This window comes from Heliangelus exortis, chromosome 20 (assembly GCF_036169615.1).
Source record: "Heliangelus exortis chromosome 20, bHelExo1.hap1, whole genome shotgun sequence".
Taxonomy (NCBI): Eukaryota; Metazoa; Chordata; class Aves; order Apodiformes; family Trochilidae; genus Heliangelus; species Heliangelus exortis.
In genome coordinates this window covers 8815396-8831070 of record NC_092441.1, presented here as the reverse complement: position 1 = coordinate 8831070, position 15675 = coordinate 8815396, and the positions used below count along the sequence as shown (strand labels likewise).

Here is a 15675-nt window from a genome sequence, read left to right as displayed (position 1 = left end):
ACACATCCTTAGCATGTGTTTCCAAAGTCTAAAAAGAAATGAAAGCAAGTAATTAATGCAATACTCAAAATAAGAAAACACAGAAACATTGTGGAGACTGAGCAGTTACACTTTGAGTTTGTTTTCTCTGTTGTCTTCTGGGAAGTGAGAATTTGACAGCAGTTACTGAGATTTATTTTCCTGCTGCAGACTAATGGCAGACTCTCTGCTGAACTTTTCTGTCAAGATGGAAGTTTTATTTCATTTTTCAAGATTTCTTTAGCTGCACTTTGCATATTCATTGCTTACTGTTAAAATAATACCTGACAGTACCCATTGCAAACATCCCATCCTTTAACTGTATGGCACTTTAAAATTCCTTCTAATAGAGTGATTTCATACAGCTGTAAAGTCAAATTTGGTGAAACATTTTAGGGAGAAATAATTACCTTTTCTAAAACAAATCAGTGTAGTTGGAGAAAACAGATAAGCTTTGACATGGCTTGTTTCACCAGATCTAGTCAAGCAGAGTAATAACTTCTGTGGTGAAGCGTGGCCAGCAGGTCCAGGGAAGGGATTCTGCCCCTGTGCTCAGCCCTGGGGAGGCCACACCTCGAGTCCTGTGTCCAGTTCTGGGCCCCTCAGCTCAGGAAGGAGATTGAGGTGCTGGAGCAGGTCCAGAGAAGAGCAAGGAGGCTGGGAAGGGATCCAGCACAAGTCCTGTGAGGAAGGGCTGAGGGAGCTGGGGGTGTTGAGGCTGGAGAAGAGGAGGCTCAGGGGAGACCTCATCACTCTCTCCAACTCCCTGAAAGGAGGTTGGAGCCAGGGGGGGGTTGGTCTCTTTTCCCAGACGACTTTCAACAAGACAAGAGGACACAGTCTTAAGTTGTGCCAGGGGAGATTTAGGCTGGATATCAGAAAGAATTTTTTTACGGAGAGGGTGATCAGGCAATGGAATGGGCTGCCTGGTGAGGTGGTGGATTCTCCATCCCTAGAGACATTTAAAAAGAGGCTGGATGTGGCACTCAGTGCCATGGGCTGGCAACCGCACCGGTGGGTCAAGGGTTGGACTTGATGATCTCTGAGGTCCCTTCCAACCCAGCTAATTCTATGATTCTATGATTCTATGAATGCATGTGTGAACAATTGTCTGGTTTAGCTTTTACTGTACTTTGTGATGACTGCAGGTAGTAAGGCATGGCATGCATGTGCAAAAGGTGGGTCTGCAGTGTTTGGAGTCTCATTTCAAAGTCTGAAATAAGATTTAGCTCAATTTCCTGGAGGCATGGCAAACACACTGATTTTTAATGAGTGGCTAAAACACATGAGAACTGCCTCTGTGGAAGTGATTTGCTGAACTTTATCTCTTTGGGCTCCTTTTTCTGTCATCTCACTAGCAGAGTATTTTTGGTAGCAAAACATTACTGTGGTTTTGCTTTTAGTTGGAAAGTTAAGAAACAAAAGCTTTAGATCCTTCATAAACAGCATTTTTCATATGTAACAGCTAAAACACCACTCTAATGGAGAAATGAAAGATTAGGTTACATGTATTTATTCACCTTGTTTATTTTCTTTGTCTATCACTTCACACTTTCTACAGAAAATAGATTTTTAAGAAGGGTACTACCTAGTACCTGAAAGAAGTTAAGTTTTCTGTCATGGGTGTTGATGTTGAATGAAGGAACTAGCATGGTGATGTTCTGTTGTAAACACAAGAGGGGGTTGTTTATATAGAAAACATGTTAGGAGCTTTATTGCAGGTTAAGCATCACAGCTTTCAGTTTTTGGTTCACTTTACAAGGTGTTGGCCATAATTTGCAGAGCAGTTCACCCTGCAGCTCATCACTATACCCAAGTTTTCCACAGTGTGGCTGTGGACAAGTCTTCCTAGTTGTGGGATCAAATTTGATGCTATGCCAGTTTTTAAGAAATAGGGACATTTTCAGTATTGTATTTTGATGAAATCTTTTGCCAGGAGTCTCCCTGCATTAAGTGTTGCAGAGGAATTTTCAGCTGCCACCAGAGGTTGCACGAGTGGCGATCACGTTTCTTCTTGGGTTTATTCCTTAGGGCTTTGTTTAACATTTGATAGTGCTTGTTATCTGGTACATGTCCCTGGAAAGCAGGCAGTATCACCAAAGGTCACAAGTGACAGGTACGTGTTTAGACAAAAGGAAGTTAAAAAAACCATGGCACGAGGACAAAAATGCAGCAGCTAACGTGGAGATGGGATCCAGCCAGTAGCTGCTGTCTGGGTGTGCTCCTGAGTGATAAAGGTTTTCTGAGATGCTGCAAGGGCAAAGTCTGGAGAAGCAAGTTGCAGCTAGCAAAGGGTTTTGTCTCCTGTGAAAATGCTCAAAATTCCATATAATCCTTTGAATATAGATAGAGAAATAGAAGCCGCTGTGTAGCACAAACCTGGGCACGGTGAATGAAAAATTATGGCAAAAACTCATTAGTAAGCTAATCTTTGGAATGAATTTTTCTGTATTGTGCATGTTATCTGACATCAGGCAGCAGAGTGTGAAAAATAAATCTGCTACTTGAAATTTTGGATAGTGATTAGAATTTTTCACCAGGAGAAGGAAACAAAAATGTGGGAAATAAGTTTGATCCATGGGAAGAGCAGAAAGGGAGTAATGTCATGTGAAAATGATCAGAAAGATGAATTTATAGAGCTCAGGAAACAGAATACTGTAAGGAATAAATATAAAAAATAAGTTTGTAGCTGTTAATAAAACAAAGAATGAAAAGATAACATTAGAAAATGTCAGGAAAAGAAAGGCCAAAGGAACTTGTCTGATGTTCAACAGGGAGAATTATTGTTAGATGGCATCAAGAATATTTTAAATGCTTTTCCCTTCATCTTTAAACTAATGATTGACATAGAGCTAAGGCTACTTATGGGAATAAACTATTTCAAACTGTCCAGAAGTGATTAAATTTGTAGTAGACTGGATTGAGAATGAGTTGGAGCAGTCTGTTCCACCAATATGATTTCAGAATGTGAGAACTAGAAAACAAAACCACCTGATTTTAAAAGGTGACAAAGGAGAAATTGGGGAATTGCAGATTAGTGGTTGTAATCTGCTAGAAAGGTGTTGGAAAAAAATATCAAGTGACTGTTTTGTGCATTTTGTGCAAGAGAGAACAATGGAGCCAAATGTGTTTGTGTAGAGCAGGTGAGGCCAAAGGAGAGGAGTTCCTGGTCAGCACTGTGAAATGGGGAGGAAAATCATGTCCTAGAAGTTGGCTTTGTGCAGGCTTTGATATAGTGCCTCAGAAGACTGTCTTGTCTTCTGTGGGGTGGTGTAAATAAGTGGGAAGCAGAAGATGAAACTATTGCAAGAAGTCTCAAAGCTGCTCAGGAAGCTGCAGACAGCAAGTAGCTGCCAGTCCTTATTGGCAAAATGGGAACATTTAAAGTGAGAGGGCAAATTTGTACTCTTGATATTTGTGTCAGTCTTTTGGTTATAGAGAATAGCCTTTTGGGTTTATATAATGGTAAAATTACAATATAGAATAATGGTGAGAAAATTGCTCAATTAAATAAGAATTAAAGAAAAGAGAAAGCTTCTTTATTTTGGCCAGAACATCTCTGCAGACAAATCTGGTTATGTGAGTATCACACTGCAAAAATGGATCTGGAGTTGGTCACAGGCTACACCAGATAAATGGTGTCAACACTGTTGGAAAGAAGACAGGCATACTGAGGGAAATAAATTACATTGCTTTCTGTGAGGCAATTCTGATAAAGCCTCTGAATCCAGTTTGGGGAACTCTGCATTCAGAAGGAAGTGAACCAGCTGGAAGAAGAACAGAGAAATGCCACAGAGATCTTGAAAACAATCCTTGCAAAGAGTGAAGGAATTGGAGCTGCCAAGCCAAAGCAAGACTGAAATTAGAAATGCAGAAATACCTCCATGACTGCTGCAAGGAAGAAAGTGATATGTTCTGTATGCCTGTGATGGATCAGATAAGAAATAATGGGCTTAAATTTCAACAAGGAAGATTAAGGGTAGATATTAGGGAAAACGTGCCAGTATGAGAGCTATCTTAAGAAGTGAGAGCACTTGGGAATGTGCAGTGTCTCTTGCTGGAGAGCTTCCTTAGTGGATTGGGCAAATGTCACTTCGTGTGTGTCAGGAGCAATTCCAGAGATCAGGTGAGTGGTCTGCATGAGCTCTCAGATCTCCTCCCTTTTAGTCTTTCAGGATCTGTGAGAATTTCAGATTTATCAGCCCCATGCCCTGTGAAAGTTGCTACAAGATTGAGCATGTGGAAGGGAACAGACACTCATCCTCCAGCAGGGGCTGGAGTAGAAGCTGGGCTTTATTTTGCCTCCAAACACTGACTAAATATGTTCCTTGGGGTCTGCGTTGCCATCCTATGTCCCCCTGTCCAGTAACCCCTTGATGAGTTGTCCTCTGTCTCCTGGAAAGTAGATTTCAGGAAGTTCATGATATCAGATATTAATCAGAAAAATAAAAAACAATGTGAAAATATGCCTTGCATTCTCCTCCAGCCTTGACATATGATTTTAACTAATGAAAATTACAATTATGCATAGCTGATACTAGTTCATATAATAATCCACAACAATATTTTGACTTTAAACTTACTCCAAAATTGACTTTCAGTCTTCAGGTTCTTGTTGCATTTGAAAGAGTTTTGTGAATGGAAGCAAAACAAAACAGATTTGATTTTCATTCATCTTGGGTTTAAAATGAGGTTAAGCCCATCCAGTATTCAGAGACTATTGCAAAGAAACAGAATAAATGTCTTCAGAGGGAAACTGACTATTTTCAGAAGTACTTTAGTGGAACAGTTCTTGAGCCAAGAATAGCAGCAGTGATTGTGCTCTGGTAGTGAAGTGGCAGCAATTCTGAGAATGCAGCCAAACCTTTAAAGAGACATCAGTGGTGTGCAATCCAGTGCAGAAGGGTGAAACTGCTCAAATAAACACCTGATAAGAATTGAAACAGCAAATTTAAAATGTGCTCCATTTACTGTGTAATTAATATGTATTTGGGGCAGATAGGAGGAAGAGCAAGGAAGTGAGAAAGGAAAATAATTGTAAAGGAGTCTATCAGGCATGCTGGAAGTTTGTGTGTAAATTATCCTTTGAGATTCATATATCTGCACTGATAAAGCTTCCTGTGTGTTCTCAGGATTTGTGATGATATTTAGCTCCTGTAAACATTAAGCTGTGTGTCCCTCTTCTGTCCCCATCCTGAGTGTTCAGATGCCTCAGGCAACCAGTGTTTTCCAGCCTGCTGTGGGTACAAGGAGGTCCCTGCTTGTGCACCCTGATCCACGCTGAGGGCAGCTCCCTGCTGCCTGGATAAACAGCAGAGCCTTTGATTAATATGCTCTCATGTTTGCCACTTAGAGCTTGGTGTTTGGTTGGTGGTTTTGGGGGTTTTTTTTATGTTTTTTTTTTCCCCTTTCTTTCTTTCTTTCCTCTTCTTTGCTTTTTTTTTTTTTTTTTTTTTTTTTTTCCTTCTTCCAGATAGAGGCAGGGAAGTCATTAAAGGCTTGGCAGCTCGCCAATATACAGCTGGGACTTGGGCTGCTTCTGCCCTGAGAAATGGGGTGAGAGCTGGTGCTGGGGTGGGCAGGGGGGAGACAGCAAGGAGAAGGGGGACAGTGGGCAGGAGGTGGGGTTGGGGTAGGAGGCAGTCGGCAGCCCCCCACGTCTCCTCTTGGCTGACTTTCAAAAAAAAAAAAAAAAAGCAGCGAGGGTGCTAATTGTAGCCGGGTCCTGAAGTGAAAATGTTTTGTGACAGTCGAAAGAATTTAAAGAGGAAGGAAGATCGGTTTAGTGTCAGCTGCAATTAGATAATCAAAGCTTAAAAAATCCCGCTCTGTTGATACCTTCACCTAGAGTTAAGGAGCGGAGCCAGGGGAAGGGGGAGGAGGAGGAGGGCTGTGGGTGGAAAGGGCATTTCCATAGCCAGTGCAGCCGAGGCCCGGCCGAGCTCGCAGGTTGTCTGGGCGCACGCTTGCACAGAGATTTTCTTGGCAGCTCTACAGGATGAGGCTCACACTGTACACAGCCGACATATTGAAGCCGGGAGCCCTGGAGAACGTAGAGGCAGGAGCAGAAAGAGCTCTGCACACAATGTAGCGACTCCTAGGATGGTTGGGCGGCTCCTTTCTCCAGGTATTTTATTACCCATCAGCCCTTTTCTAGAGCCAAAAAAAGGAAAAAGAAAAAAAAAAAAAAAAAAAGAAAAAAAAGAAAAGAAAGAGAAGGTAGCCCTAACCCTGAGAAAATAGCATCTGCTTCTGGTAAATCAATTTATTACATAACATTTCAGAGAGCCAGCAGCAGCACAGCGCCCTGAGCTTTTGGCTGCGTTTCAGGTTTGATAAAATGGCGTCTTCGCTGCTTGCAAAGAGAGAGCTGGCACTGAGCAGCAACATGCAATTGTTTGCTGGTTTCCTACTGCTGCTTTTGCTTTGGAGAAGGTAGCATTTAGTGGAATCTCTACTAATACTGAGAAATGTTGTTTATTTTGGCTTGTTTTCTTAATGCATTTAGAAGCATCAGAGAGGGGACTAGGTTTTAATGTCGTAGTGCAGAAAACAAAAACAGGCTGACAGGCTTTCCCACTTTTGTACTTAACTATTCTTTAGGTTTAAAATAAAGCTGCTTTATTCAGTGCTTCCATCTCCTTTCTGTCTTTCTACATCATGTGTGCTATTCAGGATTTCAGCTTTGTAATGTTTGTGAGACTTCTTTTAAGTTAGCTTTGTAAGGGACTTAACATAGATGACAGTTTTCAAATCTGTCCTCAAGCAGCGTATGCAGAGAGCTGGGTGTAGCAGGTAACCTAAAAAATTAACACTCCAGTTCCCAGATTTTCTACTTATTTTTTTTTCTTCAGAACAGGTAACTGTCTCTTCTTTTTTGTCTTACAAAATTATCCAGTGTTTAATCTAGCAGTTGAAATGTTTCTGGCAATACCTATTTAATTCCGATTTAGAAAAAAAAAAAATGTGTAGTCTTTTAAAGGTCTCATGTTAAATTGAAAACTGTTTCTTCTGTGGAAATAAAGTGATTTACCCTTTTTTCATGCCTTCCTACTCAGTTACTAACCTTAGTGTGACAAGTTAGTCCCAAGCAGGGCTGTCACTGGCCTTTTGGATTTTTCTTTCTTCTTCATGTTAAAGCAAACACCACCACCATCTGTAACCTGTTCTATGGGCAGGACAGGATGAGCCAATGAATCTGGTTGTTGTTATGCTGGCATGAATTGAAAAATACAACTACTAGTAAGTGGGAGAGTTGCTGTTGGGTCTGATTTAAAACTGGTCGAGCACAACTTATTAATGTGTTTCCCACTGAAAGTTTATCCCAGGTTTTGCCATTTCACACCCTCTCCTTGTTTCTGTTCCTCAGTCAGCTGAGTGTTATGTTAAATAGTTGAGGATGCATAATTTCACTGCACAGCATTTGAACTAATTACAGTAATAAAAGTTACAAACATAGTTACTTTTAGACCAGCTGAATGAAAAATAGTATTGTAAATGGCATTTTCAGTACAGGATTGAAGTAGTGAGTAAACTGGTTGTGCAGACAAAGGGTTTTACTTTTCTTAGAAATGCATGCAACATCTTCTCCTATTTCACTTATACTTTACTTTTGTAATCTGTGTAAACATCAAGCTGATTTTATAATTAATTCTTCATATTAATTATCAAACAGCCAAAACAGTTTGCCATTTTGAATAAGTACTAAATAGAAGTTGATTAAAGTATGGTTGGTACAGTATATAACAACAGCAATCTCCTCCCACTCCATTAAGGATATTATTAAAAAAAAGCAACAAAACAAATACACAGCTCATGCTTATTGGTAGCACTTATCAAAGCCCTGCATTTTTATATGTAGCTTGAATTATTGCAACTTGAGAGAAGTTGTATGCATGTTTATAACAAATTTGGGCTGTTAGATAAAATTTTCCCTTCTGATTGCTGAGTAAATGTTGTTAATCAAGGGAACCATACTTATAAAAAGGTTCATAATTAATATTTAAAACAAAGTATTTAAAAATCAGTTTTACTTTGCAATGTCCTAGCACTAGGATTTGCTACCACGAAATACCAGTGGTTCCTGTTCCTGATGCTGTGTTTAAAATCTTTGCTTGGTTCACACAGGAAGGACAGAAATGCTGCTCCTGGTGGGTTGCCATGCATTATTTCTGACCTTTGCATAAATCAAGAGCATGAAAATTATTACTAAAATGTTTCTCATTTCTATCTTACCAGCTTTGAAATAAAATAGTGATATTTTTAATGAAGAGTTGGGTTTCCATGAAAGTTGGAGGAAATGTCTGTGTTTAAAACAAACAAATTTCCAAATATAATTATTAAAAAAAATTTCCATTATATTCCATAAAATTTTTAAAGTATTCATGGATTAAGTAGGACTGTGCTGCTCTTTGGCTGTTTCATTATGGAATGAATTTCTCTTAATCTAGACAGCATTTAAAAATCTCTTGGTTGTTTGCCTCTGGAGCCAAGAGTTTAAAAAGCAGTCCTCTCTTCAGGAGTAATTCTGTACTCAAGCTGCTATGTTTGTTCAGCAGCAAAGTCACAGTTTTTGCAGCTTTCTGTTTATATTGTGACCTTATTCTCTTTATCTGTCTTGTTTCTTTCAAGTTTCAGAGCAGCAGCCTTTGGTGTTAGAACCAATGTCTCTGGTTTTGCACTTTTTTTTTTTTCATATCTTTTTTTTTTTTTTTTTTTTTTTCATGACTTGTGAAAGGTCCCAGCATGGTTCTGCTGACTCCAAATCAAGAAGGCACAGCCCAGTGCACTGCTACTCCAGGGGCACCTTGCTTATTTCATGTCACCTTAAAAATTACTGAAATCCCTATTAAAAGAAACACTGTCTTATTTGTCAGTGGTTATTTTTGAGGGTATAAATTGAACCACAGCAAAAGGAACTGTGCTGGTGGTACTTAATGTGATACTGTGGTATCTGGAGTAGATGTCCTGATCCCAGCTGAGGTACTTGGCTGTTTTCTGCTTTTAACATGGTTATCTCTTGGTCTTCATACTTTTCCCCCCTCAAAAATTCAATTTTCTCGTTTATTTGAGTGCTCTTCAAAATCCTTGTATGTTATTTAATGAAGAATTTGCTCCCTGATCTCAGGAATCTTTATAGACTTTGTTGTCATCTTCCTCTTTCTTTTCTTTACTTTCTGTCTCCAAAGTGCTCAAAATTGAGCATTGCTTTCACACCATCTTAGGGGACAGAAGAAAAAAAAATAAATCAACATGCAGCTCACTGTCATCTCATCTTGTTGGTCTTAAAGTCATCTTTGTGAGTATTGAGGCATCTTGTGCTGTGCTCTTCATCCTTCTTCATAAACCTGCCCTGCACAGACAGGGCAGGTTTTCCTGTCCTTGGGCAGCACCAGCCTTCACAGAGGTGGCTTCAGTTTTGGCTTTGACAAGGCCTTTTTATTGGAAAAGTGTGTTTCAAGCCTCTTTTAAATCTTTGTGTCATGTCTGAAATGTACTGCTGAATCTCACCCCCCACAGTGTTAAAAAATCTCATCAAACTCCTCTTATCTGATTCCTTGGTTGCTTCAACTTCTTATCTCCTGGCCTGGACTGCTGCTGCTTTTTTCCTTTGTTCATTTCTGCTTTGCTTGGCTCATTTTCCTGACCCTTTTAAAGCCATTTCACAGGCTTTCTTTCACCTTTCACATCTTATCTGGGATTCTGGTCTCTACTTAACACCTCTATAACAAACATTATCAGGTCAATTTTCAACCTTTTTCCTTGGCTCCCTCATGTAACCAGGAATACAGGATCCTTTCTTCCTTTCTAGCCATTGAATTTAGAGGAGAGAATCCAGGCAAACCCAAGTGGCTCCTTTCACATTCTCATCTGGATTTGTTGTATACATGTTAATTTTTCAGCTGTTCCTGTGAAATGCCAGGCTTTTCTGTGGCCCAAGACACTCTTTCCTTCCTTTCTCTAGCATTCATAGTTTTGTTTCAATCGGTTATGTTTGGGGAAAAAAAAAAAAAAAAAAAAAAAGGAAAGGGTTCTATTCCTATCTTGGTGAATCTTCATGAGATAACAAAGTTATCAGCCCTTCCTTTCTTGAAAAGCTACAGGTGAAATGTGTATAACAAGACTTTGTCAAAAACAGAGGGCTTTTGCTATTCTTCAAACAATTTTTTTGCAGTATTGGGACACCTCAAGTTGGAGGCAGTTGGGGGGGGGTTAACCAAAATGCTTGTGAATTAATTTAATGCATGCTAGGCATTTACTGATACATTTATTTGGGAGGTTTGTATCATCTATCTTAACTACAAAATATTATTTTTAGTCAAACAATATAAAAATAAAAGTAATGTTTCTATAGATTTACAGTGAGTAAAAATAATTTCCATCTAGAATCTCTATCTTAAACATATGAAGTTTTCTCCCTTATTTCAACAACCATTAAAGAGGAACTGTTCTACAGATGATCACTAGTACATATCCCTAGGATAAGACTGAATTACTTGCTATTAAGTTCCCATGAAAGAAATGAAAAGGAGTAATCTGTACAAGAAATCTTGGAGAGAGCTATCAGAATGGAAAGTAAATGCAAAAACATTACCTGATCTTGAGCTCTTAGCATGAGAAGTGGTGTGTCTTACCCTTTTACTTTGTACCCTAGCAAGCAATCAGGTGCTCAAGAGCTTTTGTTTCATTTTTTGGATTAGCATTTGTGTTTGAGGATGTGGGTGGTGCCTTGAGAAGTCTGACTGTTTGTACCACATAGCATTGATTTTCATTGGTTTGGGGAAAAACTGGTCTGTATGGGCAAGTACAAAAGAATGTTTAAACCATGTGTAAATCCTTTAAGAGAGAAGTTTCTTGATAGAACCATCTGCTATTTAGAAATGCCCAAGTTCTCTGTGAAAATGTAAGTTACAGTACTGGTGTTTAGTTGCATAATTAACACTAAATAGTAAAGCTGGCTGTCCACACTTGTTCCTTTATTTACAGGAAAGGTTGAAAAACTAAATGCAGGATGAATATAGTGTGTTGAGTTTGATGTCTGTGATATCTAATAATGGGCAGACTTTTTAAACTTTTTTATTGGCTGTTCTTTCTTTGTGTTTCTCTGAAGAATGAGAATTGAGTCAAAATAAATGGTAAGAGTCTGCTAAGATTATCTTTGTTTTCTCCAAATTTGCTTTTCAGATTTTTCACATGGATAACTGTTTGCTACCCTTCTTTATTGCCTGCTTATTGTTTTTACCAGGGATACAAAACACTTTTGTTACCCTGTTCCAAAATGGAGTTATTCCATTATTTTAATTGAGAGTTTTGCTAGAATTAAACACCACCTAAATATGAGTGTTGTGCTTTAATGCAGAGAGGAAAATTGCTGTCTTATGTTAGAGAACGTACTCTAAATTTTAGCAGGCTGTGGTGTTGTGACCAGAGGGCTTTTGCAGTGCTTGAACATTGGACTCACTTTTAACCTTGTTGGATCCTTTCAGATCTCAGCCACAGTGGATTGGGAGACCATTATGAGAATTCCCACTGGGGACAGCAGCCCGCTTTCAGGAGTGAAGGCAACTGCAGCTGGGATAAAGTGATAATAGACAGGACTGACAAGGAAGCGTGGCCTTCCATTACCGGAGCTGAGACTGAGTCTGCCTCAGAATGTACTACAGACACTGACTCTGCCTCCAACTGTGGCTCAGAGAACAGTAGCATGGCTACAGGGAGTGCCCAAGGCAACTTCACTGGACATACAAAGAAAACTAATGGCAATAATGGCGCCAACGGAGCACTCGTCCAAAGCACTTCTAACCAGAGTGCCCTTGGAGCTGGTGGAGCAAATGGTAATGGCAACTCAGCCAGAGTGTGGGGGGTGGCTGGGGGCTCCAGCTCTGGCCTAGCTCACTGCTCTGCCAGTGGTGGGGATGGAAAGATGGACAACATGATGGGAGATGGTAGAAGTCAGAACTGCTGGGGTGCTTCCAACTCGAATGCTGGCATTAATCTTAACCTTAACCCTAATGCCAATCCAGCTGCCTGGCCTGTACTTGGACATGAAGGAACTGTGGGAGCAGGCAACCCTTCCAGTATTTGCAGTCCAGTCAGTGCCATAGGTCAGAACATGGGCAACCAGAATGGGAACCCAACAAGCACCTTAGGTGCTTGGGGAAACTTGCTGCCGCAAGAGAGCACAGAACCACAAACGTCCACTTCTCAGAATGTGTCTTTCAGCGTACAACCTCAGAACCTTAACACTGATGGACCAAATAACACTAACCCCATGAACTCTTCACCAAACCCTATCAATGCAATGCAGACAAATGGACTGCCGAACTGGGGGATGGCTGTTGGGATGGGGGCCATCATCCCGCCCCACCTGCAAGGCCTTCCTGGTGCTAATGGAACATCAGTTTCTCAAGTCAGCGGGGGCAGTGGTGAAGGGATGGGCAGTTCAGTGTGGGGGATGTCCCCAGGTAATCCTGCCACAGGAAACAGCAATTCTGGGTTCAGTCAGGGGAATGGAGACACTGTGAACTCAGCATTAAGTGCTAAACAAAACGGATCCAGCGGCGCTGCGCAGAAGGAGGGGAACGGGGCGAACGCGTGGGATTCGGGGCCTCCTTCTGGTCCTGGGGTACTGGCGTGGGGCAGGGGTGGTGGCAACAGTGGTGTTGGTGGCATGCATTCTGGAGCTTGGGGCCACCCCAACCGGAACACCAGTAATGGTGTGAACGGGGAATGGGGCAAACCCCCAAACCAGCATTCCAATAGCGACATCAACGGGAAAGGATCAACAGGGTGGGACAGCTCCAGTGTTACCAGTCCCAATCCTGCCATGCAGCAGGGCAGTGAACAAATAAACTCTTGGGCCAAAGCTGCAGCCTCTGGCACCACAGCTAGTGAAGGAAGTAACGAGAGCGGTGGGAGTCAAAATGAAGGCAGTACCGGGAGGGAGGGGGCTGGAGAGGGCAGGAGGAGAGACAAAGGGATGATAGACCAAGGGCAAGTTCAGTTGCCAAGAAATGACCTTGACCCCAGGGTCCTGTCCAATACGGGGTGGGGACAAACCCCCGTAAAGCAAAACACTGCCTGGGAATTTGAAGAGTCCCCAAGGTCTGAACGAAAGAATGACAATGGAACAGAGGCCTGGGGTTGTGCAGCTACTCAATCTTCAAACTCAGGGGGGAAGAACGATGGGTCCATCATGAACAGTACAAATACCTCTTCAGTATCTGGGTGGGTCAACTCTCCACCGGCAGCTGTTCCAACAAATACAGGTTGGGGAGACAATAACAACAAAGCACCAAATGGCCCAGGGGGGTGGGGAGAGTCAGCAAGCTCTACTACTGTTAATAATGCTGCTTCTGCCAAAAGCGGCCACGCGTGGAGTGGGACCGCGAATCAGGAGGACAAATCACCTACCTGGGGTGAACCTCAGAAACCCAAATCTCAGAACTGGGGAGATGGACAGAAATCAAATCCAAGCTGGACTTCAGGAGGTGGAGACTGGACAGATTCATCATCTGTTCCTGGACACTTGGGTGAGGGGAAGAAGAATGGGTCTGGATGGGATTCTGACAATAGATCAGGGTCTGGTTGGAATGATTCCACGAGGTCTGGGACCAGCGGGTGGGGAAATGGCACAAACAGCAAGGCTAATACAGGTACAAGTTGGGGGGAATCTTTAAAGCCAAGCCCCCAACAAAATTGGGCTAATAAACCCCAGGACAACAATGTGAGTAACTGGGGAGGAGCTGCTTCTGTAAAACAGACTGGGTCAGGGTGGGTTGGTGGGCCAGTGCCAGCCAAACAAAAAGAGAACTGTGAGGCAACTGGCTGGGAAGAGCCATCTCCACCGTCCATTCGCCGCAAGATGGAAATCGATGATGGTACCTCAGCTTGGGGCGACCCGAATTACAACAACAACAAGACTGTAAACATGTGGGATAGAAATAACCCTATAATTCAGAGCAGTACCACAACCAACACCACCACCACTAGCACCATTATCAACACAAATATGGTTGAACCTCAGCCATCGCACCAGTCAAGTGCCCAGCCGAACCGGTCCCCACTGCTTGGTCCAGGTATGGAAAAAGTTTTACAAAGTACTTTAAGATGCTGTAAGATACTGATCACTGAATGCTGTCTGGCTTCACCAGTGTGTAGTTATGCATTTAACATAGAAATCTTGCATTTATACCATAGAGTAAGTTTATTTATTTACTCTGAAGCAGTGTTCGTGGCTTGGCTTGGCTTCCAGGCACAATTCCATAGTCCCTCTCAGGGTCAGAAAGGTTTAAAGCAATACCTGGTCCAAAATGCCAAATATCCTTAGATTGCTTGTCCCTATTTATTTCTTCAGGTCTCCCACAGTTACGTGGCATTTTCGTTTAATTCAGCCATTTAAGAGTTTGGGCTTTTTGTTCTAACCTTTTTTCCCTTGTTTCTCTTCTGTTACCACTGCTGTCTTTGTTCTTGTTTAGACACTTTGCATCTGTTCCTTTCTGCAAATTGTATCTCTTGGCAACAGATGCTGTTAATGGTTGCATGAATCTAAGCTCTTGCTGTTGGTCTTGTGTTTGTTGCCTTTTATAAAGAAATAGTTCTCTTCCGTACTTCAGGTCTGGGTAATATTCTGGACTTTCATGTGATTCTCATAAAGCTGGATTGGTTAAAGATGTTAATATTCAGGGTAGCAGGGACAAGTTATTCTAACTTCAGCTGTGTTCCAGAGACAGGCTTTTAAGCTTCTAGGAAATCTAGGAATTTTTTTAATCAAAGATGGGTACTGCTGTAGACAAGCAACAAGGAATAAAAATGGGGAAAAATGAGAAAAATGCTTAGAAGGGAGGTATTTAAATGGAAATTACTAGGAGCTCTGCTCTATATCATGACCACAGACTTCTTAAAATAAATCTAATCTTGCAATGCTCTTTGAAATTCTTCATCTGATTTTTCTCTCCAAGGTTTTGTTTCGTCTTGGTCACGGCTAAATATTGACTTTTTAACTATGTTTTTCTCCAAGTGGGATTTGTTCTCCTTTTTTCCATCATTTTTCTCTTTGATGTTTTGTAATAATTCATGTCTGTGTAAAAATAGTCTCATGTTCCCTACTCTAATCAAATATTTTAACAGTTGAGGCTAGTTATTTTAATAACATAATATGTGCTCCCAAAAGAGAAATCTGAAAATAGGTTTTTACTTGGTCAGTCTAAAATACCTGATCTATCATTCATTTACCCTAAACTTTTTTCATCTGGGTTAAAAACCCAGGAAAGTGACAATTCAGTTTCTTAATTGTAGTGGAATTGTCGTGAAAGTGTTTTTTTTGTTTGGTTTTGGGGTGGAATTTCGAGTGGGTTGGTTTTTTGTTCAGCTCATTTTTTGATTATTGCATCTGTGTTTGTGAACCTGTTCATGGACAGCAGTGTCCGTGCTGCTCAAATAATCCAGCACCTTGCAGAGAAAAACTTCCTGTTACTAGGCCTTCAGATTCTGAAAATGATATTTAAAAAACTGGTGGTGTTCTACAGTGATTACTCCAGAGAATACATGGTAGCAAAGAAAGGATTTCTTTGAAGTAATGTGTTTATGCAGTCAGAGAACTGCTTATTAATTTGTAACCATCCACTCAGCTCCCACATGATGAGGTTAAAAATGACA

General features: G+C 41.1%; 1 protein-coding gene across 26 annotated transcripts in view; it reads left to right on the top strand.

Moving 5' to 3' along the window:
• Nucleotides 1-15675, top strand: part of TNRC6C (trinucleotide repeat containing adaptor 6C) — a 100710-nt gene that overhangs the window by 51376 nt on the left and 33659 nt on the right. For 17 of the 26 annotated variants that reach the window (XM_071764272.1, XM_071764294.1, XM_071764280.1 and 14 more), the window contains 2 exons: nucleotides 6008-6145; nucleotides 11505-14096. In XM_071764272.1, coding sequence (XP_071620373.1) covers nucleotides 6008-6145; nucleotides 11505-14096 — 2730 coding nt within the window. Of the gene's footprint in view, nucleotides 1-3721; nucleotides 4145-6007; nucleotides 6146-11504; nucleotides 14097-15675 lie in introns of those variants that run through there. The other 9 variants (XM_071764296.1, XM_071764293.1, XM_071764289.1 and 6 more) reach the window with 2 other exon arrangements.